At 42.5% G+C, this 25,832-nt stretch overlaps 2 protein-coding genes across 2 annotated transcripts in view; one reads left to right on the forward strand and one right to left on the reverse strand.

The window, feature by feature from the left end:
* The window catches only part of scara3 (scavenger receptor class A, member 3), a 75,593-nt gene extending 72,079 nt beyond the window's left edge, over positions 1 to 3,514 (reverse strand). Inside the window, exon 1 of the mRNA XM_070885369.1 lies at positions 3,185 to 3,514. The gene's annotated coding sequence lies outside the window, so the exon portion shown is untranslated. The remainder of the gene's footprint in view (positions 1 to 3,184) is intronic.
* clu (clusterin) overlaps positions 1 to 25,832 on the forward strand; it is a 36,715-nt gene that overhangs the window by 1,641 nt on the left and 9,242 nt on the right. The window contains exons 2-6 of the mRNA XM_070885368.1: positions 9,728 to 9,855; positions 12,763 to 12,911; positions 16,058 to 16,222; positions 20,064 to 20,451; positions 24,318 to 24,446. Of these exons, the coding sequence (XP_070741469.1) occupies positions 9,768 to 9,855; positions 12,763 to 12,911; positions 16,058 to 16,222; positions 20,064 to 20,451; positions 24,318 to 24,446 (919 nt within the window). The 5' untranslated portion in view covers positions 9,728 to 9,767. The remainder of the gene's footprint in view (positions 1 to 9,727; positions 9,856 to 12,762; positions 12,912 to 16,057; positions 16,223 to 20,063; positions 20,452 to 24,317; positions 24,447 to 25,832) is intronic.

Here is a 25,832-nt window from a genome sequence, read left to right on the forward strand (position 1 = left end):
TTGCTTGTTCCCGGCCTGCTGCAGTCTGACGGCATCTGAGAGGGAGGGCTTTCAGACAGTGAGAGATATGATAGGCTCATCTTTATGTTTGTCGCCACAACTGATCTAGAGAGGTGGGAGCAGCTCGATTAGAGATGAGCAAATGCACATATAATAATATAAAATACATTTTGAAAAGTAAATTTTATTTTGCTTCTGCAGGGCGAAACAACCTCAAAGAAGTTATATTCTTTCATTTTGTTTTTTTAAACTACTTTATTTCATGAAGCCAATCATTACAAATCTAAATAGGAAAACAAACAACTAGTAATTAACCGTCGTGGTATTTTTTTTAATTCTTTAAAGAGAAAGATCGTTTGCTGGTTTATATATTGGTGTAGTTGTATGGTTTGATTGTTTTTTTAAGAAATACTATAACTTTCCAATTTTATAATTTATGACTATTTAACCAAAACAATTAGTTGTGATAGTACTAAGTGCGAACTGGGATCACCGAACTATTCATACACCTGTCTATAAAATGATAGCCTCACGAGGACACAGAGTAATATGAGTGCTAAAATTAATTTTTTAATACATTTGCAGTAACACATTATTCAGGCATTAGACAACTAAAAAATTAATAATTTTAATTCTGCCATATAGCTGCTTTGAGGTGTAACAGATTCCATTTCTAATGCAGAAGTTATAGAATATAGTAGATCCCGTTATGTGTAGCTGGTTGGGAAGCAGCCGTCGATGCCTTTCAGATGCTTTGCATTGAATCAACACTATCTGGAACTAAATGGGATTTAATAAAGATCTGCTTGTATTAGGATTTATAGCTGTGTTTGCTAAATCTTCGCTGGCTCCAGATGGTATTGAGGGTTAATGTTGTAATGCACTGCATTGTGGAGGGGTTGAAAGTGGATCTGTATTCTTTTCCACAGGGACACATTCTTCATTTCAGCCAAGTCATCTCGGAGAGTTGCTGAGTGAAAAGAAAAACTTGTATTTATATAGCATCTTTCACAACCTCAGGACATCCCAAAGTGCTTTACAGCCAAAGATGTACTATTTTTTTGAAGTGTTGTAATGTAGGAAACACGCCAGCCATATTGCGCACTGCAAGGTCTCACAAACAGCAGGTGATAATGACCAAATGATCTTTTTTTTTGTGATTAGTTGAGGGATAAATATTGGTCAGGACACTGGAGAGAAATCCTATGCCCATCTTTGAAATAGTGCCATGGGATCCACCTGAGAGGGCAGACGGATCCTCGGTTTAACATCTCATCTGCAACACGGCACAGCACAGAACAGCACAGGAGTGTCAGCTTAGATTATGTGCTCAATTCTCTCGAGTGGGGCTTGAACCCACTAACTCAGATGTGAGAGAGTGCTGCCACTGAGCCACAACTGACATATTGGAGGCATGGGGCCGAAATTGCCCCTTTCCTTAAGACCAGGCCTGAGACTGTTCAGAATATTTGACGAGCACATTATGTGAATTGAATCATTCATAGGCATTATATTAATGGATAAAATACCCGTGGAACCCTAGACAGATGCAAGTTGGGCAAATGGCTCTTCTGTTCATCTCATCTTGGTCTGCCCCCCCTATTCTTCTGGAACCTTCTCTTTTGAGCATCTCTCCTTCTCTCCTTTAAAATCCTTTTTCTCTACCACCCACCCAAGCCCCACACCATGTTTCTCACTGAGATATCCTCACTCCTCCCTCAGCCTCTGCTTTTATTGCCCATATCACCAGCAAAATCGTTACTCTGTTCCACCGTGGTTGTTCTCCCTGGTATGACCCCCATCTTTGCTCTATTAAGTCCAATGGTCACAGAACATCCTGGAATGCAAACATAATGGTATAATTTTAAAGGAGTTGCAAGAACAGAGTGACCTGGGGGTTACATACACAAATCTTTGAAGATGGAAGGACAAGCTGATAAGGCTATTAAAAAAAATATATGGGATCCTGGGCTTTATAAATAGAGGCATAGAGTACACAAGCAAGCAAATTATGCTAAACCTTTATAAATCACTGGTTATGCCACTGCTGGAATATTGTGGCCAATTCTGGGCATCACACTTTAGAAAGGATGTCAAGGCCTTGAATAGGGTACAGAGGTGATTTACTAGAAGAGTACCAGGGATGAGGGATTTCAGTAATATGTAGCAACTAGGGAAACTGGAATTGTTCTCCTTAGAGCAAAGAAGGTTAAGAGAAGATTTAATAGAGGTGTTCAAAATCTTGAAGGCTTTTGATTGAGTAAATAGGGCAAACTGTTTCCACTGGCAGAGGTGTCAGTAACCAGAGGATACAGATTTAAGGAAATTAGCAAAAGAACCGGAGGGGAGATGAGGAGACATTTTTGTATGCGGTGATTTGTTATGCTCTGAAATGCACTATCTGAAAGAGTGCTGGAAGCAGATTCAATAATAATATTCAAAAAGGAATATACTTGAAAAGGAAACATTTGCAGAGCTATGAGGAAAGGGCAGAGGAGTGGGACTAATAGAGTAGATCTTTAAAAGAGCCAGCACAGGCATGATGGGTCGAATGGTCCCCTTCTGTGCTGTACAATTCTCTACTACCAACTGTCTATTTACATCCCTTCTCCACTGCCCCTTCCCCCACCCCTTCTACCCTCACCTCCAACAAGCGCAAGGAGCTCATGGAATTATTTGTCAGTAAGAATAACACCATCCTTTCAGCTTCCTCTGTCACATCCCTCCTTCTCCACCAACCCAAGGTTCCTCCCTGCCCCAGCCCTAAGCTCATATCTTCCTCTAGTTTCTTTCCTATCTTGCCTCAAGCCCTCCCCAAGCTCATCTTGTCTATGAAACTCACCTCCTGCTCTCTCGACCTTATTCCTACTAAACTGCTGATCAACTTCCCTTCCTGGCTCTCATACTAGCTGATGTTGTAAACGGTTCCCTCTCCTCAGGTATCGTCCACTTCCCTTTCAAATCTGGTATCATCACCCTCCTCAAAAATCCTAATCTTGGTCCTCCTGTCATTGCAAACTACCGCGCCATCTCTAACCTCTGTTTCCTCTACAAAGTACTGGAACGTGCTGTCACCTCCCAAATTCATGCCCATCTTTCCTGCAACTCCATGTTTGAACCTTTTCAATCAAGTTTATGGCCCTGATACATTACTAAAATAGCTCTAATCAAAGTAACAAATTACCTCCTATATGACTGTGACCATGGTGCACAATCCCTCCTCATCCTTCGCAATCGCTCTGTCGTTTTTGGTTCAGTTGATTATACCATCTTCCTCCAGCTGCCCTCGCTTGATTCCACTCTTGCAAATCCAGTTGTAGCCTGAGAATCTGCTACAATGGCTTCTCTTATCATTCCTGTACTGTGACCTCTGGAGTCCCAAAAAGATCTATGCTTGACTCCCTCCTATTTCTCATCTACATGATGCTCATCAGCGATATCATCTGAAAACATAACATTAGGTTCCACATGCACATTGATGACAACCAGCTCTACCTCACCACCGACTATCTTGACCCTTCACTGCCTCTGCGTTGTTAGACCGCTTGTCCGACATCCGGCTCTGGATGAGCTGTAATTTCCCCCAATTCACTCTCTCAGTTTGTTATCTACCCAGCACATATAGTGCCGGTTTGAAAAAAAACTGTTCGTTTTATCATAAACAGGAAGAAAGATAGGATATTTTCAAAATGATTGCAGTAACAATTCTGTCACTGGAATGTATTCAATATTTACAAATTGGCACAACTGGCCTTGAGAGACTTGTCACTGCAGTACACGTAAACCTCTAGATAGAAAGTGATGAACACATTTTGGCTGTGGTTCCTTATTCTGGTCTGTTACAATAAATAATTCTTAAGCCACTAGATGGAGAACCATGTTATGTGTTGACCATGCTGCTGAGACCTATAATCTGGGCAGTACAATTTACTTCGTTCCCAATTTACTGCAGTTAGAAAAATATTTTTTTTCTCATCTACATGCTGCCCCTTAGTGGCATGATGTGCTGACAAAGAGTTAATTTCCATATACCTAGCTCTACCTCTCTACCATCTTTCTCAACTCCTCTACTGCCTCTGCACTGTCATCCAGTCTTGGATGAGCCATAATTTCTTCTGCGGCTTATCTGCTGCTGAAACCCTCATCCATACTATTGTTACTTCCAGACTCAACTATTCCAATGTTCTCCTGGCTTGCCACCCATCTACCGCCCTCCATAAACTTGAGCTCATCCACAACTCTGCCACCTGTACCCTAACCCGCACCAAGTCCCATTCACCCATGACCCCTGTGTTCGCTGACCTATATTTATTCCCGGTCCACCAGAGATGATGTAAAAATTCTCAACTTTGTGTCCAAATCGCTCCATGGCCTCACCACCTCCTCCCACCCTGATCTCTGTGATCTCCTCCAGCCCTACAACCCTCCAAGCTTCCTGCGTTCCTCCAACTGTGGCCTCTTGTGGTTCCTCCGCCCTCTGTGTTCCACCATTGGAGGCCGAACCTTCAGCTGTCTAGGCCTTAAGCTCTAGAATTCCCTCCCTTAACCTCTCCACCTCTCTCATCTCTTTTTTAAAACTCTCTTTGAAACCTACCTCTGTATCCTAGCTGCTAGTCAACCATCTTAATGGCCCAGAATTTGTGGTGGGTTCGCTGTTACTATCCCATTGAAACTGACCGCAATTTCAGGATTTAGCACATGCGCATCCTAACATGGAAATCCTGAAGTTGCGTTCAGTGACTCTCTGCTCCGACATTGGCTGTGCTGTGGTCCCTCCCGACCCCACCCCCGCATAGCCGGCAATCAGTGAAATCAGTGAAACAGACAAAAAATTCGACTTTTCCACGGTAATATCGCTGGTAAATACCCCATTAAATGCTAGACCCTTTTGGATTAGGTGTAATTAGGTTTAACAGCGTATTGCCTGCTAAACAAACATTTGGCCCAACTTTATGGCTTAATCTAATTTTAATTTTGTGGAGTGTCAAATTTATCCATTTTAATAAAAATACAAATTTTTAAGAAACATTAAAAAAAATTAAGTTTATTCATCTTTATTTCAGGTTTACCGTTCCCCATGTGAGAACCCCAATTTTTGTTTTGCTCTCTACAACATTTTTTAAAAAGTTAGACTAAAAAGAGCATCTTCACTTCCTGGTGAGAATTCTGCATTGTGATTGGCTGCTTGGACAGCTTGTTGACATCATAGTAACTCGCGTTAGAGATTCCCCATTAATTTACACTGATCTCAACTGAACATCGGAAAAGCCGAACTTCTCGCCACAGAGATCGTGAGATCTTTGTGGGAAGCTTACTTTGGGGCCAGCAGCGAATGGCTTTGCTTCGCCGCTGACAGCAAATTATGAGCAAATATCTCCTTCTTTGGCTCGGTGTCAATTTTTGTCTGATTACAGTCCTGTGAAGCACTTTGGAATATGCGTTAACAGTGCTATATAAATGCAAGTTGTTTTTCTTGATGTATCAAATTGCTACTAGAACATTGTTAAGCATGACCAGCACTTTAATTTCCTTTCCCACTGGATAGCAACAGGAGTATGACAACCTGCCAAATGCAACTGCACTGCTGCATTTCCCAAACACAGGAGTCATTGATATGGTCTTTCCAACATCATGTTCCTGCTCCTGATCTCCCAAGAGAGATTGAGTAGATTGGACCTATACTCTCTAGAGTTTAGAAGAATGAGAGGTGATCTCATCGACACATACATGATTCTGAAGGGGATTGACACGGTAGATGCTGTTTCCCCTAGCTGGAGAGTCTAGAACCAGTGTAAGGGTAAGTGGTTGGCCATTTAAGACAGAGATAAGGTGGAATTTTTTCACTCAGAGTGTTGTGAATCTTTGGACTTCTCTACCTCAGAGGACTGTGGATGCTGAGTCATTACATATATTCAAGGCTGAGCTGGATAGATTTTCAGAGGCCGAAATTGTCCTTCACGGTAAGGCCTTTGCCATGGGGCAGCGTGTAATGGCCGCCGACTCTCCGTGGAAGGGCTGCCATTTTATAAGTTGTCCTACCTCAGGAGTGGAGCGGTGTCCGGGACCGTGTCACCTGTTTTCCCGCCGTGGCGTGCACGCGCTAACCCCTTACCGACTGGCGGGGACTCCCTCGCGAAATTGCCCTGCAGGAGAGGCTCTGCCGGTGGCCGTTGCCGCTGACAGGTTTTGCTGTCGGTGCACTCTCTGGGAAATGGTGACACAGCTGCCCTTAAAGGGAAAGGCGCACTGCCACGGCCGCCATGTTTTTTTAGAAACATAGAAAATAGGTGCAGGAGCAGGCCATTCGGCCCCTCAAGCCTGCACCGCCTTTCAGTAAGATCATGACTGATCATTCAACCTCAGTTCCCCTTTCCTGCTTTCTCTCCATACCCCTTGATCCCTTTGGCCGTAAGGGCCATATCTAACTCCCTTTTGAATATATCTAACGAACTGGTATCAACAACTTTCTGCGGTAGAGAATTCCACAGGTTAACCACTCTCTGAGTTAAGAAGTTTCTCCTCATCTCGGTCCTAAATGGCTTACCCCTTATTCTTAGACTGTGACCCTTGGTTCTGGAATTCCCCAGCAACGGGAACATTCTTACTGCCTCTAACCTGTCCAATCCCATCATAATTTTATATATTTCTATGAGATCCCCTCTCATTCTTCTAAACTCCAGTGGATACAAGCCCAATTGATCCAGTCTCTCCTCATATGTCAGTCCTGCTATCCCAGGAATCAATCTGGTGAACCTTCGCTATATTCCCTCAATAGCAAGAACGTCCTTCCTCAGATTAGGGAACCAAAACTGAACACAATACTCCAGGTGTGGCCTCACCAAGGCTCTGTACAACTGCAGAGTCGGTCGACTGCCAGGTCAGTCTGACAGTTATGCCCCGGGTTCAACCAGGGTGCCAATAGGCAGCCTAGCACCCTCTCTTGAGTGCCAGGCCGCTGGCCTGGTCGAAACTCTCCCTGGTGAGTTCGCAACGGCTCTCCTCTTTAACTGAAGGGGAAAGACATTGTGATGCACCAGCACGATGACGTCTTCAGCACGGCGCTGATGACTGACAACTGCGGTCACTCCGTCTCACCCTGATAGTGACGTCCGCTCTGCTCCCACTTCCGACCCCATGATAATCCACTTCTGCCCCGCTGGAAAAAACCCCAGAGGAGCTGAATTTGGCCGGATAGGCTGCTGCAATGGATGCCAGAACACTTCAGAAAGGGTAGGTGCGCCCTGTTTCCAGTGGAGGCAAATTTCTACCCCTTCGACTCTCAGAGACTCAAGGGATTATGGGGATTGGCTGGGAAAGTGGTGTTGAGGTTAAAGATTAGCCATGATCTTATTGAATGGTGGAACGAGCTCAAAGGGTCAAATGGTCTACTCCTGCTTTTAATTCTTATGTTCTTACGTAACAAAACCTGGTCCTTCTTGCCTGTGCCTCCACAAGCTCCCTAGCTGCATCCTCTGGGATATGTTTAGCTGCACTGGTGCTTGCAAATTTTAGCGAGAGAGATATGGGGCCCTGTGAATAACTGCTTTGTTCTGGCAAGGTGCTCTTCTAGGCCGAAAATGACAGAAAAGGGACAAACACTAGAATGCTGGACCCAAACTATGTGTGGTGTTTGCATGGTTATGTGTACACAGTGTGTGAGAAGGTAATGTAGACGTCAGAGCAGGATGAGCTTGGGGGAGACCTGCCACTTCATCGTCATGCTCTTGTATGCAGAAATGTCCAGGTGGTCTCCTCCAGGGGTTATAATTCCTGACCTCTCCTCCAGTTCACAGCTATTTAATTGTATTGTGCACCAACTTGTATAGCAATCAGAGAAGTAGTCTTTCTGTGCACAAAAACAATCATTTTTTAATATTTTGTGTGATTAAATCTTAATATCACAGTGATTGATGGCAGAGCAGACAAGAGGCTGATTCACGTTTGTATTTGAGGCCACAACCAAAATTAGTACATTAATTGCACATTTTGAACTAAAGGCAAACAAAGCTAAACATGTACAAATACACAGTGATGGGAATATACCTAAGCTGCAGCCCATGCTACGTGCATAAGTGGGCATTTTCCTGATAAATCGTACATTTGGGTAGTCTTACCTTGCAGCATTTTAAAAAGTGAACCATCTTGTCTCCTATGTTCTCATGTCCTGTAGCATATAGGTGTATAGTTCTTTGGGGGCACCAGAGGCAGCACTGGTGGGAATTTCACTGAATCACTGCCCGCCCACCCTGCCCATGAAGACAGTCAATAGTTTCTCCTTATTCCTCCCTGTTAATTTTATCACTGTCTAAATGTAAGCTTGGGACAAATGTTCTGACAAATTCTTGAAATGACCGGCCATGTCAAAAATTGAGAACTGCATTTTCATTAATGTTTAGATTCCCCAAATCAGGTTCAAAGCTCAAAAATTGGATATTCATAAAACGAGATACTAGCTTGAATATCCAAGTATTTATATAGCTGAAAATGCTCATGGTTCTAACATGGGATCACACTAAGGAACAAGACCTCAGAATCACAAGGCAGCCCACCACATCCCTACCAAATTACTCAGGATGGAATTTATGGACTGTTATTATGAAACAACTTCTTCACTAGAAAAGAATGCAGGATAACCAAAAAAGTATCATATTTCCTCTCTACCACCAGCACTAACCCTGCTAGAAAACAGATTCCCTTTCTCTTTGTCTCTAGAGCAGTTTTGTTTGTCTTTAGCTCAAAATGTGCAATTAATAACTCATTGTGGTTGTGGCCTCAAATACAAATGTGAATCAGCCTCTTGTCTGCTCTGCCATCATTATGATATTGGCCCTGACCCCCGGGTCCATACGGAGTTCCTACAGACCCGGGAAGGCATCGGAAATGCCGGTTTCCAGCGCACAATGCGCATGCGTTGGAAACTAGCAATCCCGATCTGTCAAGTTTCTGGCTTGACAGATCGTAGCCAGATCGGAAGTGAGGACTCTTGTAAGTGTAAATTTCCGATATTTACGCTTACAAATGTCCTCAAAAATCTTGCGCCTGAAAAAGCAGACGCATGGCCTACTTTTATAGGCGCAAGTGTTTTAAAAAACACAAATACATCTAAAAAATAAAGTTATTAAAACATATTATCATTAAAAACCCTCCCCACAATGGTAAGTTTATTTTGAAAAACTTTTTTAAAAATTGGGAAATTATTTTTTTTAAAGACATTAATAACTTTAATTTAAATGAATATAGTGTAATTATTTTCCATTTGTTATTACTGCTTTGGGTGTTTGGGTCTGTGTTTTGGGTCTATCACAATCATAGTAATAGGAGTTTAGAACCCTGCAGAACTCCTATTACTATGATACCTTGTCTGATTGGCTGCCCAGAGCCATGTGAGACCAGCTCGAGGCCTGCGCACACGTCGACGAGCACACGCTGCGACTCTCAGTCGAAGGAGGCCATAGCATCGGACGGTCCAACGTGGGCACCAGCTTAAGGTAGCTGCGTATTTTTTCTCTAAAATGCCCGCGGGAAGACCAAACCGGAATTTCAGGGCCTATAAGATTTAATAACACAAATATTTAAAATAGTTGTTTATGTGCAGAGAAAGATATATCCTTTTTATTGAAGTATGCAAGTTATCCATTTTGCTCTCTTTATATCCAGTACAATTTGGATCTCACTCTGTTTACTAAACTTTCTATTCTAATGCAGACATCATTTGCCTCTCTTTCAGATTGAGAATTTGTGAACCCCATTGAAACCAGGAGAAAGAAATGAGAGACATTGTGTTCACCGTGTGGCTCGTTCTCCTGCTTGCTGTGAGTGAAAGCTTGCAACAAGTTCCACCTGAGAAGCTCAAAAGTGAGTGACGTTCTTTTGCTCAGATTTGAATTGATGTTTGTGAAGGTCACTAAAGTAAATACCTTTGTTTACTACTCCAGTCGCTCCTAATAATAAAATATTATTGTCTCCAATTGCAGGTGTAACTGATGGTGGCATAACATGGGTGATATGTCACCACCTTAGCTGCCACAGCAAATTTGCACTGTAGCACAACTTTCTTCGGTATTCTCTTCATTTTTTTTTTAGTTAAAATTAAGATAAAATTTTAAAATATAGTAGTTTAGTCAGCAGCAGAATGATACTGTCAATCACATGATCATGCCTTTAATATAGTGATGAGGTAAAATACACTGCAAAATATAATGCACTTTTACAGTTTTATTCCTTTCAGATAGTTGCTATGGCATATTCTTTTCAACAGTGCTCTTGTAGTGCATGTCAAAATGTATCATGAGACTAAGGTGACATTTTCAAAATACAAATATTGTATTCTTTGTAAGCGATGTCCTTATTTCTGTTTTTAAAAAATGCAAGCTATGAATGTGCCAAAGCAGCGCAAGGTGATTTGTTTCTCTCTTGTTGGGAGTAACCAGCGTGCATTTAGCAGCTAACATTTTCTGCCCTCACTTTTCTATTTTGTGGGTGTAACTGAGATAGACGCGGCATAAAATGGTACTGACTCAATCTGTGCCAGCTCATTTTCACACCAATTGAATTTTTTGCCAGAAGTGACGGGTAATGTACAATACGTCCAGTCACATATGGGCAGGCATATTGGAATCGATCAAATGACGGCAATACATCACCTGACGAGTTTGTGAAATAAATTGATTTTGTTTTTAATCAAGATAAGAATCAGGAACTGGGATGTATTAAATGGTCAATATTGAGCCAAAATAGTGAGGTAATCCTGTCACTGTATAACTCATTGGTGCGACCGCATGTAGAATCCTGTGTACAGGTCAGGTCGCCACAGTACAAAGCGGATGTTACAGCTACTGAAAGGGTACAGCGGACAACAACCAAAATAATTGAGGGGATGGAAAGATTATTATGAGGAGCAATTTATGTGAATTGGGTATGTTGCCACTGGAAAAGAGAACGTTTAGTAGTGATATGATTACTGTTGTTAGGATTCTAAAGGGATTCGAAAATGTAGAAGTTGCTTGACTATGTTCAGAACAGAAGAACCAGAGGATAAGACCTGCACTTGAAGAGGGTTAAATTCAAAATAAATCTACACAAACATCAGTGAGCAAGTGGTAACTCTATGGAACAGGGTCCCTCGGGAGACGGTGGAAGCAGATGGCATTGGTTTATTCAAATGCAAATTAGATAGATTTCTTTCAGAGAATAATATTTTGGATTACAGTATATGAGTAAATTGAGACATGGTGAATATTAGCATACTTGGACTTTGGACCTATGGTTCCCAAAGCTTTTCACCACTGGGGTTTTCCTTGCCTCATGTCTGTGCCTGTTGTAAACTAATTGATCGAGATTGATTGTTGTGATTAGTCAACAACTCCATTATCATTGTATCATGTGACCACCAACATGGCCACATGTAGAAGGCCAACTAGATGGAAGTTGTTCTTTTTTCATCTAGCAGTTGCTATGTTCGTAAGAAAATCAGAGTTTATCTAGTATTTCTGAATAAAAATTACCGAGCTAAATAGACCAGATAGGAAGGTTCCAGGTTTGATCCAGGTCGGTGTCGAGTTAGTAAATCTTGGCTGGGGCATTATTAGAATTTAGCTCCAGACTAGACAGGCAAATAAATGTTCCCATTCCTTATTGTTACCCAATGTTAACAGAAATGTTCCTCTGTGGGTGATTAGTAATGTCAGGATTAGGTTCGCTGTAATACCTTCACTGGTCGAATAGTTCACTGGCACTGATCATACAGGGTTAAGCATGAAGAATGGCCACTTATAGGCAAGGCATTGATGACCACAGGTACCCATGGAACTGCATATACATCAGGGTGACTCATCATATTAAGGAGAGATGAAAGAAGAAAGACTTATATTTATATAGCGCCTTTCACGAGCACCATACGTCGCAAAGCACTTTATAGTCAATGAAGTACTTTTGGAGTGTAGTTACTGCTGTAATGTAGGAAATGTGGCAGCCAATTTGTGCACAGCAAGTTCCCACAAACAGCAATGTGATAATAAGAACATAACAAGAATTAAGAGCAGGAGTAGGCCATTTGGCCCCTCGAGCCTGCTCCGCCATTTAATAAGATCATGGCTGATCTGATCATGGATTCAGCTCCACTTCCCTGCCCGCTCCCCTTAGCCCTTTATTCCCTTAGCGCTCAAAAATCTGGCTCTCCCTGCCTTAAATACATTCAATGACCCAGCCTCTCTGGGGCAGAGAATTCCACAGATTTACAATCCTCTGAGAGAAGAAATCCCTCCTCATCTCAGTTTTAAATGAATGGCCCCTTATTCTGAGATTATGTCCTCTAGTTTTAGTTTCCCCTATGAGGGGAATGACCAGATAATCTGTTTTTGTAATGTTGATTGAGGGATAAATATTGACCAGGACACCAGGGATAACTCCCCTGTTCATCTTCAAAATAGTGCCATGGGATCTTTTACGAGGGCAGATGGGACCTTGGTTTAACATCTCATCCAAAAGACAGTACCTCCGACAGTGCAGCACTCACTCAGCACTGCACTGGAGTATCAGCCTAGATTTATGTGCTCAAGTCTCTAGAGTGGGACTTAAACCCACAACCTATTGACTCAGAGGTGAGTGTGCTACCCACTGAGCCACAGCTGACACTATGGGATAAGAGGAGAAACATAGAACATTGTAGGGGGAATTAAGTCGATAAAGATTGTTTGAGTAATTGTTTGCAATAAAGGGTATACCTATATAATGTGGGCCTAATATTGTGCTGTATTTTTACAGAGCTGTCAGTAGAGGGAGAAAAATATCTAAGTAAACAAATTGAAAATGCTATCAATGGAGCAAAGGCTATGAAATCTGTTGCGGATAAAAATGATCAAGAACACCAGGTGTATCTACGAAATTTGGATCAAACCAGCAAGCAAAAAGAGGTATTGTGCAATGTTCTACTGGCTGCTGTGGTTAGACACCACTCATACAAAAGCTTGAATTTTAACCTAACCTGCCCAGCGGGAATGGGGTGTGTTTGGGTCGGACACCTGTCTTACACCCTGTCCAATTCAATGGAGAGTAAAACTTGGCAGGGGGGGTAAAATGGTTGTTCAGCCAGAATCGACTTCATTCCCGCCAGGCCGGTTAGGTTCAAATCGGGCTAAAGTTCAGTCTATTCTCAGTGAAAAATCCTCTACATACTTACAGAATGAGGGCTCAGAGCATTTGATCCAACAGTGAAAGTATTTGTGTGAATTTCCGTGGTATTCTCCTGTTCGTCCACTGTAATGTCAGCAGACGAGCCCCTGGAAACAATGCATTATGGTCATTTACTCTTTTTTTACCCCAGTGTTTTCTGTAATCTCCTCCAGTCCTACAACCCTGCGCTCCTACAATTCTGGCCTCTTGTGCATCTCCGATTTACTTTGTCCCGCTATTTGCAGCCGTGCCTTCTGCTGCCTATGCCCTAAGCTCTGGAATTCCCTCCCTAAACCTCACCGCCCCTCTACCTCTCTCTTCTCCCTTTAAGACACTCCTTAAAACCTACCTAAGCTTTATGTCACCTGTCCTAATATTTCCTTATGTGGCTCGGTGTCAGCTTTTGTTTGATAACTCTCCTGTGAAACGCCTTGGGATGTTTTACTATGTTAAAGTGCTATATAAATGCAAGTTGTTGTTGTTTCCATGGCTCTTCTGTCAAAGTTATGGCAGGCAAGCAGGTGAACCTGAAAAATCACTTGCTTTGAATTTTGAGCATTGGGATATTGGCTATCTAAAAAGACTACAAATAAGTAAGTATTTTTAACCCTATCCACTCTTTTGCTGTTGATTTCATTCTACATTCATTTTTTTAAATTTTAGATCGCACAGCTTCAGTGCTCACCCCATTAAAGCAATGCATTGGCTGAATCACTTTATGTCTTTCAGTGAAGCAAGGATAATCTGATCTTAAATATTCTAATGGAGATTATATTGTCATTGGCATTAACTCATTTATTTTCAGCAATGTTAACATTAGATTGTGAAATTTGACTCATGTTTCTTTCAGTTCCTTAAAGATACAAGGGGTGAAATTGGTCTTCGGTGGCAGTGCGAAACGGGCTTGCAATGAATTGGTAGCCAGTTTTACACCCAGAGTCAATGGAAAAGAAGATCTCTCAGCATGTAAAACGGGCTGCTGATTCATTATCGCCCACTTTGCACTAACGCCAAAGAATAATTTTATCTCCACAGTTTCTTTATGTCTTCTACAATCTAACCAACAGTTGCAATCTAACCAATCTAACCACCTCTTTGATGAAGGACTAAGATTGAGCCATTAATCTATCAACATTCTTGGCCTCACAATCTTCTTTGACTTTAAATGGAGTTCCTACATGTCCTCCATTGCTAAAGCTGCTTCTAAGAGGCTGAAGTTCCTCCTTTCATGTGAAAAATGTATTGTCAACCACTCTGAGGGAGTCATTTTGCATATGGTAATTTACCCAGCTGGGTGTATAACAGCTGGCCGATCCGAAATTCCCTGTTTTCCACCCACGCCCAAAGTGAAAACGTTCCATAACCTCTATACTGTTCCCATATTTGAAGAAGTTCCTCTAGTATCTTTATTTCACTTCTGGAGGGGATACAGGAAAAAACTTTTCATCTGATCGGCAATCTTTTTGACACCTTCTGCCTCCATAATCTCTGGATTACCACCTTTTACTATTTATCAATTACTATGACCAATGTTCCTCTGAATTCCAAGCACCAAATACCTTTCCTCCTCCCTATAACCCCATGGTTTTGAAATCAAGCATCATTGCACAGTATCAAACTCTTGACTCATTCTGGACCTCAAAATTATGTTCCTATCTCAGTCTTTGCTTTTTCCTATAATCGTTAGGTTTTAAAAGCTTTGTTATTTCCTGATATATATATCTGAAAATCCTTGCCCTGCTCCACCAACATATGTGCGGCAGAGTTCCTACCCCTGTTGGAATATCTGCATTTACATATGTTTGCCGGGCATCTGAATCAGCATCACTGCATCTTGGGTGCCAACTAGAGGGGGGAACGTAGGAAATGTAATGTCAGATGGCCACTTGGGAGCCCTGCTGATTGCCCAGCTTTCAAGAAAGGGGACAATCCAAGCATTTGCTTCCTTCATTTCTGGGGTCTTCCAGGCTATGACATCGACCTGGAAACCTCAGCACTTCAGTTCCAAGCTAAATCTGATGACAGGTTCTTCCCGTCATCCAGATCACTGGACGGAATGGAGACATGAGCCGAAGAAATTCCCAATGTGGGAAAACTTTGCCATTAGCTCTGCCTTCTCTGATATTAGGGCCATGTTTGAGGCAGATGGAAGTTCTATCTACTCTTGACTCCAAAGCAAATTTGTAGCCACAAGACGTCTGAGCAAAGACCTGGCATTTTTGGCTCCTGCCCAAATTTCCATCTCTGCTGGGCCTCTAATGCCTGACTTGCATCTCCCATTGCGATGGTGCAGTGCTCGAGGGAAAGAGCAGGGTAGTGGAACTAATTGGATAGCTCTTTCAAGGTGCCGGCACGGGCATGATGAACTGATGCTTCCTTCTATGCTGTATCATTCTGTGCCTTTTCACCTCTAATTCTTTAGTTTGAATGTTGCCCAGATTGATGGGAATAAAACATTCCCCTCTCTTATTTTTGTAAAGCATAATTAAATTTACTTCAGACCACCTCAATCTAATTCCTTGGAAGAATGAAAGCACAGTAAAATACAGCCTATAAAGGAGCACTATGTTTTGAAAAGCCAGAAGTATAAATCAAGTGGCAATTGAAAAGGTGACACATAGATAGCAATGGGGCATTCTTCTTAGACTGGGGCTAATGCGCATTTTGGATTCAAATTAAAGAGAGATTTAATCTGCATCTAACTTGTGTAAAGTGACCATAAAGTGCTTGATCCTTACTGGTGTCAAAAGTACAAAATTACCTGCTACTAACATCCCTTTCATGGGCAAAACAACAAAATACTTAGATAATTGTACTTGAGTTTAACCTTGCGTGAACTGTGCAATACCAACACTACTAAATGACCTTTTTTTCAAATGTTAATCAGGACGCTCTAGTAGCTGCTAAAGATGCTCAGATAAAGCTGAGTGATGCTGAGCAATGTCAGTCAAAGGAGACCCTCTGGGAAGAGTGCAAGCCGTGCTTGAAGCAAACGTGCACACAATTCTACTCAAAGGTTTGCAGAAGAGGCTATGGATTGGTTGAAAAAGAAGTAAGTAATAGTGTAAGAAACCTGTAAAACCATTGCTACTTAACAAACCTTTATTGATAATGATCTTGTTAAGCATCTTGGTATATTTTGCTACGTTAAAGGCGTTATATAAATGCAAGTTGTTGTTTGAAAGAGACCGAAACTTAGCGGGAGGTGTGAATCCCTTGATTGATATGATTGACTTTATCCTCTTCCTGCTGTTGTCTCCATCGATCTCGCTACATACTTAGGGTAGCAATACAGCAAATTAAAATTACATGAAAACTGAATAGTCAATAAAGCTTTGTTGTGCACAGTGATGGTGGATTTTCCTGCCCCACCCCCCGCCCCCCCGCCCCGACATAGAATCAGCAGTGCAACCTGTTATGTTCAGAATAACTCCATATGACTGTATTGTAAGCTCAGACTGTTGTGACCTTGGTCTCTTTATTCAGACTCCAGAGTGAGGAAACAGCATGGTAGATTACCTTTTATACATGCTTGCCCAGGGTGCACAGGTGAACCTTAGGTCTCTCACAGGTGTGCCCCCTGGTAGCAAGTCTTACATATTGGTGAGGTTTACATACATATATAACATCACTCCCCCCCAAAGTCTTATGTACAGGTTATTTGCAAGTTAAGGCGATCTGGCGCCCTGCATTCCCGGGTCGATCGCCTCAGTTGAAGTCCTGGCATGGGTGAGTTGGTCTGATCGTTGCTGTACGGCCGCACGGCTGGTCTGACCGGACTGTCGGGCATGGTGGGTTCACCCTCATGGTTGACGGCGAGGTTGCTTGTGTTAGTGGGTTGCTGGGGGCCAGGTCATTTCACAGTGGTTCCTGGTTATCTGTAGTTCGCAGTTTGTCCTGGTCCAAATGTTCTGTGCATTTGCCCATTACATGGTTTCACAACAAACGTTTCATTTTGATCACAAACACTCCATTCCCCTCTTTGGCTAATACAGTGCTAGCAACCTATCTGGGGCCCTGAACATGGTCTACATCATTTATTCTGATGTCGCGTGGAGGCGGCGTGCGATCATGGTGCTTTCTCTGCTGATAACATACGGAAAGCTCGGCTCTGAATGATTCTGTCCAGTGACTGTGTAGCACCCGGGATAGCCGGGTCTGTAGGGAGTCTACCGTGACATGTGTGGTGCCTGGCTTTATGATTTGGGCTGCCCGCTCCGGACTATTGTCGCTGACCCTAAGGTCTGGCAAGCCAAGGATGGCCGATATGGCCTTGAGACTTTTAGTGGTGGAGGGAGGCCACGTGGTCCCTGTGGATTCTGGGCCATGGTATGGAGGCCCCGGACCACCGACTGTGTGTAGCCTCCCTGCCTTTCTTTGCAATGTAGCAGGGTTGCCTCATAGGGGCCAATCTGATGGGATGAGCAACTTGTCTTTGCGACGGATAAGCTGCAACATCCTGTCTAGCAGTTCGCCCTTAGCAGGCGGTAACGTGGGGTCCTGACTGGTCCAGGTCTTAAACTGGGGAGCCGTTACGGTTGACCCCTCACTTTCTAGCACTTCCATGACAACGAACCGGTCTGCGGGCTTCGCCGTTTCCACCCTGGTGGTGGGCAACGGTAGCCAACTGAGGGCATTAGCGCTGTGCTCAGTGTCTAGCCCATGCCGGATCATGTTACAGTGTACAATGTTAGACATATTCGAAACAAAGCACTGATAATGGTGCCTCTGCTCTCCCAGAACTGTGACATTGGCAGCTTGTCTGACTCGAGCAAATATTGGAACACTCTTTTGTTCCGTGAACACAGGCTACTGCTTTGGTTAACTTATTGGATACATGTACAACCGGTTGGGGCTCGCACGCTACTTTGGCTTGCTGCACAACACGCCCGACCCTGTATGATAACACATCACTTGCTACAAATACTTTGTTAGATGCATATACAACTGGTTGGGGTTCGCCTGCTACTTTGGCTTGTTGTAAGGTGCCCCCGACCCCATATGATAATACATCATTGGTCGTGAAAGAGCGCTCATATGGGTTACACAATGCAAACAACATATTGGAATGTGGTGGGTTCCTGGCCTTCACAGCGGCCGCCCCTTTACCTTTGCCCCAAACCCAGTCGTCTTACTTGCTGGGCAACACATGCCTCTATTTCATTGCGCGACATCCCATGGTCTGGACATGCTTTCGTCCTGTGGCCATAGGGCAATGCTGCTGGCGCGTCAGGGAGATGCCCTCATTCTAACCTTCTTCTACTGCTTCATTACTGGCCATCACGCCATCATAAGGTCAGGAGTGGGGCTGTTCACCAATGGTTCCAAACATTCCTCTGATGGTGAAGTAGTCAATGCCAGCCTGAAATAGGGCCTGGACACAATATCTAAGTTGCAAGTGGCGGATAATATTCATGCCACATATCGCGTCAGATAATGATCATCTCAAATAAGAGAAATCCCAACCATCTCCTCCAATCGTCAATGATATCACCAATGTGGAGTTCTCTACCATCAACATTTTGGAGGTTACCATTGATTAGAACCTTAACCTTAAGAACAGGGCAGAAGCTGGGTGCTCTGCAATGAATGGCTCACCTCCATCCCTCACCAGCTACAAGGCTTAAATCAGGAATATGAAGAAATAGTTACCACTTGTCTGGATGGGTGCAGCTATAGCTACATTAACAAACCTCAAGACCTTCCAGAACAGAATTTCACTTGATTGACACCCCTAGCATGGACTCACCATCCACTCCCTCCAGCACTGGCACACTGGATGCAGTTTTTACAATCTACAGGATGCACTGCAGCAACTCGCCAAAGTTACTTCCTAGAGAGAAAAAGATTAGATAATGGAGAAACTTATTAATGCCATTTTTAATTAACTGAAGGATACTTCATTGGTTCTATTTCCATGGTGATGTTGGGGGTCATACTTTCACTGCTTATGCACTGTTGTGAATTGGAGAATGTGCATTACACATGAAAGGAATACTGTTCACTGGCATTCAACTGTATTCTGATTTTTAATGATTGAAAATAGAGGACAGTAGTCTGTTATTTTTCAATCATTAAAATGTGAATGGTGTTCCAGCAGGCAACCAGAGTCTGTTTTAAGGTTAAAAGATTACCTTTTTGGGACAGGCCTCCGCTCCTGCTGCTCTTTCCTTATTTCCCTATTTCCCCACAGTTTTTTTTCCTCCTGTCTTCCAGGTTGCGCATCCTGTATTTCACTAAAATGGCAATCCTTCACATGTGAGCCTAAGCATTGGGTTTCAGCTGGCAATTCGGCTGAAGAGAGCATGACAGTCATACGTAACCCTGTCCTCATCTTACACACGCACACACTTTATAGCCAGGGATATTGGATAGTAATAGTAATCAGTAGCAAGAACCATGGCTGATTTCTAACCCTCATGCCAAATACAGTACCCCTACAGCTTTCCCAGCCGAGTTCAGCTAATTCAACATTGACTTTCATGGTCTGTGTGATTCAGTACCATACCACTCAGTGAACTATCAGGAGCTCATTAAATCTGTCTCTATTTAAAATTGTTGTAATTATAAGTATGATGTGAGTAAATAATACAAATGTTTTATTATTTTCTGAAACTCAATAATTCAATTTACTTGTCATCAGAAATAAATTATTAGAGCTTCAGCGATACGTTGTAACAATTGCAAGCACACATGTGCACGTTGTAAGTCCTATATGGGTTTGCTGATTACGGGATAGCAGTGCTAAAATAACTGAATATAAATATCTTCATGCTTTTACTTAGCAGGCAAACTTATTTGCAAAAGAGGCAAATTGAGGTTAACAGTAAAGTCCTACTATAAATTAATTCACCATTGAACTTTGGAATCTAAACGACTTATTTTTTCAACAGGTAGAAAGATTCTTTAATGAAACTCCAGTGGTTTCTGTATGGGTCAATGGGGATAAAATAGACTCGCTGATTGAAAAGAATGAAGAACTGGGTGAACAATTTGAACACGTTGAAAAACAGTATGAAGACATTGATGAAATGTTCAAAGACAGCATGAGGGTCTTTGATGGAATGGACAGATTGGCTGATAGTCCCTTCAGCAACATTGGAATTTTCCCAAAGCATTTTTCTTTGTTTCCAGATTCATCCCTTTCCCCCTTTAAACATTCCATGTTTGATGGCCGTGGGATGCTTTACTCTTTCTTCGAGATGACTCAGAGGATGTTTGACAGATTCCATAAAATTATGCATGATTCTGAATCAGACAGAGAAACGTACCTTGAGACAGGTAAGACCTAGATGGGTGCCGACGGTCCTGCTAGATTTTAAACAATCAATGTACACCTTAAAACTACCTGCAACAAATCCTTAGCCAACTGACAAGTTAATAAAATCTGGCCATTCAACAGAGTTGGAAAATGGGATTGTGCCAAATAGTTATTATCATAAAAGAGCCTTAAACTGTTGAATAGGGGACATTTTCCTCGATTTTTGTTGGTGTAGTGAATATCAGAAAATGGGACCTGTCAGACCATCTGCCTGTAAAGGACCCTGCTGGTTTTTTTCTCCATTTAAATGGCCGTTCTGTTCTCCACAGAATCCTGACTGATATATTTTGCTTTGTAAGGGTCAGACAGAAGTTCCACCCCTTACAAAGCAATCAGGAAATACCCATAGTTCCACAAACGGTATTGACATAAGTCCTCCGGAATTAGGAGCTGAATATTTGAAATCAAATCGAGCCTGTACCTCCTTCAGTGGAAGTATGCATGAAACATCACAGTCATGTTCTTTTGACACTTGTTGACTTGATCCACTTATTATTGCAGATATTTGTCCTCTCACTGTACATATCTGTGTGCAGTAATTTACTCACTGCTTGAATTTCTGAAGAGGAATTGACTACTCTGTAAAGAGAACATCATATTTGATTAAATGTTACAGAGAGTAATAGAGTGCAGCCAGACTAGGTTCCCTAAGAGATGCTTCCATAGATGTTGCAACAAGAACACAAATATTCATGTCACGACGAAGAGGGTTTCCACCAAACCTCCGCCAAAGTTACGGCAGCAGCCGGGAAGAAGCCCCAGGAAAGTCACTCACTAAGTGCTTGTGTCCACCGAATGAGTTGTATACCTACCTCATCAGATGAGGCTGGGATGCCATTGAAGGGACTCTATTGAAGGGCTACTATAAGATAGCAAGTTATGGTGATTGATGTAGCAACAGCCTCTCATTCATTATGGTTTCCATGAGCTTTGACATGCTTGCCAGGAGGAATAGAGGTTTCTAGTTATCAGCTTCGAACTCAAATTCTCTCCTGTGGCATAGGCCTAGAAATTCGGTAATGTCCATTTTGGGGCACCTTGCCTGCAGAGTGCTAACCGCCTGTACTCAAATGGGGAGGTCCAGGGAGCCCGTGATTTTGGGCCTCGCATCTCATTATCATGTAGATAGTGCAGTGGTAGGAAACCACACAGGTTCGTGCGCCACTTTTCAGGAACAGCTGGGGATCAGAGGGCTGAGGATCGCGGTGGGCTTTTCCGTATTGTTGAGGGGGACTGGAGTGCTGTTGGCGGGGGGGTGGGGGGAGATCAAGGGGGCCTTCAGGTCTGAGACGGGAGTGAGGTCAGAGACCTGTGGACTAGGAGCGGTGGCAATAATGTAAGTTCTTACCTTTTTCAAAATTCTGTGCTCTTTAGCGTTGGTTATCCCAGAGGCATCAGCACTGCTGCTGGCTGTCTCAGGCACAAACCAAAGTTGCAAGAGGAAAGTTGCAAGAAGCAGGCATTAGGCCCCTTATTTGCATATGTTAATGGATTCAGACGTGGATAAAGGACACCTCTTGTTTGGCATTTACCAAGATGGAGTATGGCGTGGACCACATCAGAAGCGGCGCGTGCGCACAGCGCAGATGCCATTTTGGACACAAAACGGCGTCTATAGCGCCGCAAAATGAGGCACTATGGATCTGAATTTCTGGCCCATAACATTTGTTGTTCTTCAATTGGATGGGAGGATAATGGTTAACAAATACATTCGACTATGTCCTGATTTAAAAGTCATGTGCACGCCTGGGGTTTCTTGGATACACAGCTCTGTTGCTTTTGAAACCAATCAGCTGGATTAAGTTTCACTTATCTGCAGATGCTTTGAAATGAATTAACAAGTAATTATGAGTTGGTTGCCTGAGCTGTTTCCAGTTTTAAGTAACAAAATGATTCTTAGAAACTGGGTCTTGCTGGACAAACTTTATTGAATTCTTTGAAGAAGTAACAGAAAGAATAGGTAAGGGTATTGTCGCAGACATAATGGCCCAGAAATTACAGTCAGAGACTTCCAACCTGAAAAATTTCTACGAATCTACTAGTGGTCCAGGAGGTTCGAAGGCTTGCGGTCCTGGGCCTCAATGCGAAGGCCTTTGTAGACGCACACGTATCCCAGGAGTGTATGGGTTTCATACGCATCAATGACCCAACCTATCAGAATAGGGGGATCCCCATTCACACTTATGTGAGTTCCATATACGGATCTCACAAAGTATGAATGTGAATACCCCCAGAAACACAGAGACACTAAAAATGGAATATAATTAATTATTTAAAACAAATTTAATTTCCTGAAAAATAAATGTACATATTTTAAAGGGTCTAAAAATAAACTTACCTTATTTAACAGGATTTGAAATGTTTAAATTATTTTTTTTAAATGTATTTTTCTGTACTTTATGCCTGCTTTTTTCAGTTATAAGTATTTGAAGGATATTCACAGGCCGGAGTTGGGCAAATAGCCCAACGCCCTTTAGTTTTGGATGCGATGGATCTGTCTGACAGATCGCAAATTCGGGATTTAGGCGCATGTATTTTGCATACCTAAACCCGGAACTTGTGGGGACCCCACAGGCACATGCGCACCTCGTACGCACCCATGGGAAGCACGATTTCACGTCCATTATATTTGGATTTCCAAAAAGCCTTTGATAAGGTACTGCATAATAGACTCGGGACTAAGGTCAGAACATGTGGAGTTCAGAGACAGGTATATAGTAAGCTGGCTACAAAACAGAAAACAGAGAGTAGCGATTAAAGGTAGTTACTCAGATTGGCAAATGGAGGGAAGTGGTGTTCCACAAGGATCAGTGCTGGGACCACTGTTGTTCACCATTTACATAAACGATTTGGACTCCGGAATCAGAAGTAGAATTGGAGGGATGTGGTTAATACAGAGGACTGTGAAAAAATACAGGAAGATGTTAATAAACTTGCAGAATGGACATGTAATTGGCAAATGAACTTGCATATAGATCAGTGCAAGGTAATGCATTTTGGTAGAAAGAATAACGAGGCCACATACCCCTTGTAAAATAAGTGTCTAAATGAAGTAGAGGAACAGTGGGATCTGGGGTTACAGACCCACAGATCACTAAAAGTAGTGATGCATGTTAATAAGGCCATAAAAAAATCACACAAAGCACCGGGGCTCATTTCTGGAGGGATAGAATTGAAAAGCCGAGAAGTTATGTTAAACTTGTATAGAATCTTGGTTAGACCACACTTGGAGCACTGTGAACAGTTCTGGTCTCCATATTATAAACAGATACTGAGAAGGTGCTAAAAAGATTTACTAGAATGATACCAGACTAAGAGGTTATATCTATCAGGAAAAATTGAACAGGCTGGGGCTCTTTTCTCGAGAAAAGAGAAGATTGAGGGGTGACCTAATAGAGGTCTTTAAGATTATGAAAGGGTAGACTTAGAGAAGATGTTATCAGTTGTGGGTGAGACTAGGTGCCATAAGCATAAGATGGTCACTAATAAATCCAATAGGGAATTCAGGAGAAACTTCTTTACCCAGTGAGTGGTTAGAATGTGGAATCGCTACCACAAGGAGTAGTTGAGGTGAATAGTATTGATGCATTTAAGGGAAAGCTTGAGAAGTACATGAGGGATAAAGGATCAGAAGGATATGTTGATGAGGTTAAGTGACGAGGAGTGGGAGGAGGCTTGTGTGAAGCATAAACACCAGCTTGGACCGGCTGGGCCAAATGGCCTCTTTCTGTGCTGTAAATACTTTGTAATCACTCGGCTGACTTATCCTCAGTCACATGGTGCTCCTCTTTTGTTTTTATTAATGTTTCGATTTCTCATTTAATAGATGGACAAAACATGACAAATTCACCCAATGGACAGGAGCAGCTTATCTGCCGTGAAATACGTCGGAACTCTTCTGGCTGCATGAAGCTTACTGACAAGTGTGAAAAATGCAAGGAACTTATGTCCTTAGGTAAATTAAAACACTCAAGCAATGAAGTTGTGAAAGAAGATGAGAAAAGAAACTAACAAAAATTATTTATATCTAAAGACCTGCATTTTTTGTGGGAGGGGATGAGATTTTATTTGTTTTATCTTTTGCAAGATTTCAGGAATTTAAAAAAATAGTATTTAAGTAAAAGCACAGCTTTCCATTAGTCAGTACCCAATTTAAATTCACATTGTAGCGCAAGAAAAATCCTTCTGGGATTCGTATAATATGGGCTCTAAAACTCCGTAGGGTTCTTCCATAACTTCAGCAAGAGACTGGGGGAAGCCCCATGGAATTTAAGGGCCAGAGTCTATTAGATCTAGCCTCCATGAGAAAGTTTGCAGCTTGTTCAATTTATATTACATTTTGATAGCTCTTTTCTGTCAGTGATTTTCCAGGGAAGTTGCAACAAAGATAAACACACATCCAGCTGTTATCCATCAGTAGGAACCTGCCAGGACCAAACTGAAAAGCTCTGTCTTGTTCCGTACAGACAATTATTAAGCAATCATCGTTCTATGCTATGTTGAATGTATGCGGGCAAAAGGTGTTAGCTTTGGCTTAGTGGTGCACTCTTGCCTCTGAGTCAGAAAGCAATGAGTTCAAGCCTTACTCTAGAGACTTGAGCGCACAATCCAGGTTGATACTTCACTGCAGTATGGAGCGAGTGCTGTACTGTCTTTGGATGTTAAACCAAGGTCTCACTGCCTTCTTGGGTGGATATAAAAGATCCCATGGCTCTATTCAAAGAAGAGCAAGGGAGTTCTCCCAGTCTACTCACCACGATTTATCCCTCATGACTGTCAACATCACTAAACAAAATTATTTGGTCATTATCTCAGTGCCATTTATGGGACCTTGCTGTGCCAAAATTGGCTGCTGCATTTCCTACATTACACCAGTGACCACACTTCGATTTGCTTGGTTTGCTACTGTCACAGGGAGGTTGATTTAACAACAGGTTCGATGTCCTTTGAGATGATATTAGCTGTGATCTAAGATCACATAACAGGGTGGGCCGCGAGAAGGCTGTCATCATCTACCCCAACTGGACATGGTAGATGCTGCCACCTTCTCCATAGATGGAAGATTAAAGCATCCCCATCATGCAACTGTGAAGCTCCTAATCAGACCCTGGAGCACATCATTGAGCACTGCCCTCAGAGGAAATTCGCAGGCAGCCTACAAGATATCCATGCTGTTACACCAGAAGCTTTGGCCTGGATATCTGACTTAGATATTGACATTTGATTGGCTTTGCTACTACCATACGAAAGAAAAAGACCACACTTCAAAAGTACTTTATTTGGTTGTAAAGCACTTTGGAACTTGAGGTTGAGAAAAGCGCTATATAAATACAAGTCCTTT

Source organism: Pristiophorus japonicus, chromosome 7 (assembly GCF_044704955.1).
Source record: "Pristiophorus japonicus isolate sPriJap1 chromosome 7, sPriJap1.hap1, whole genome shotgun sequence".
Classification (NCBI taxonomy): Eukaryota; Metazoa; Chordata; class Chondrichthyes; family Pristiophoridae; genus Pristiophorus; species Pristiophorus japonicus.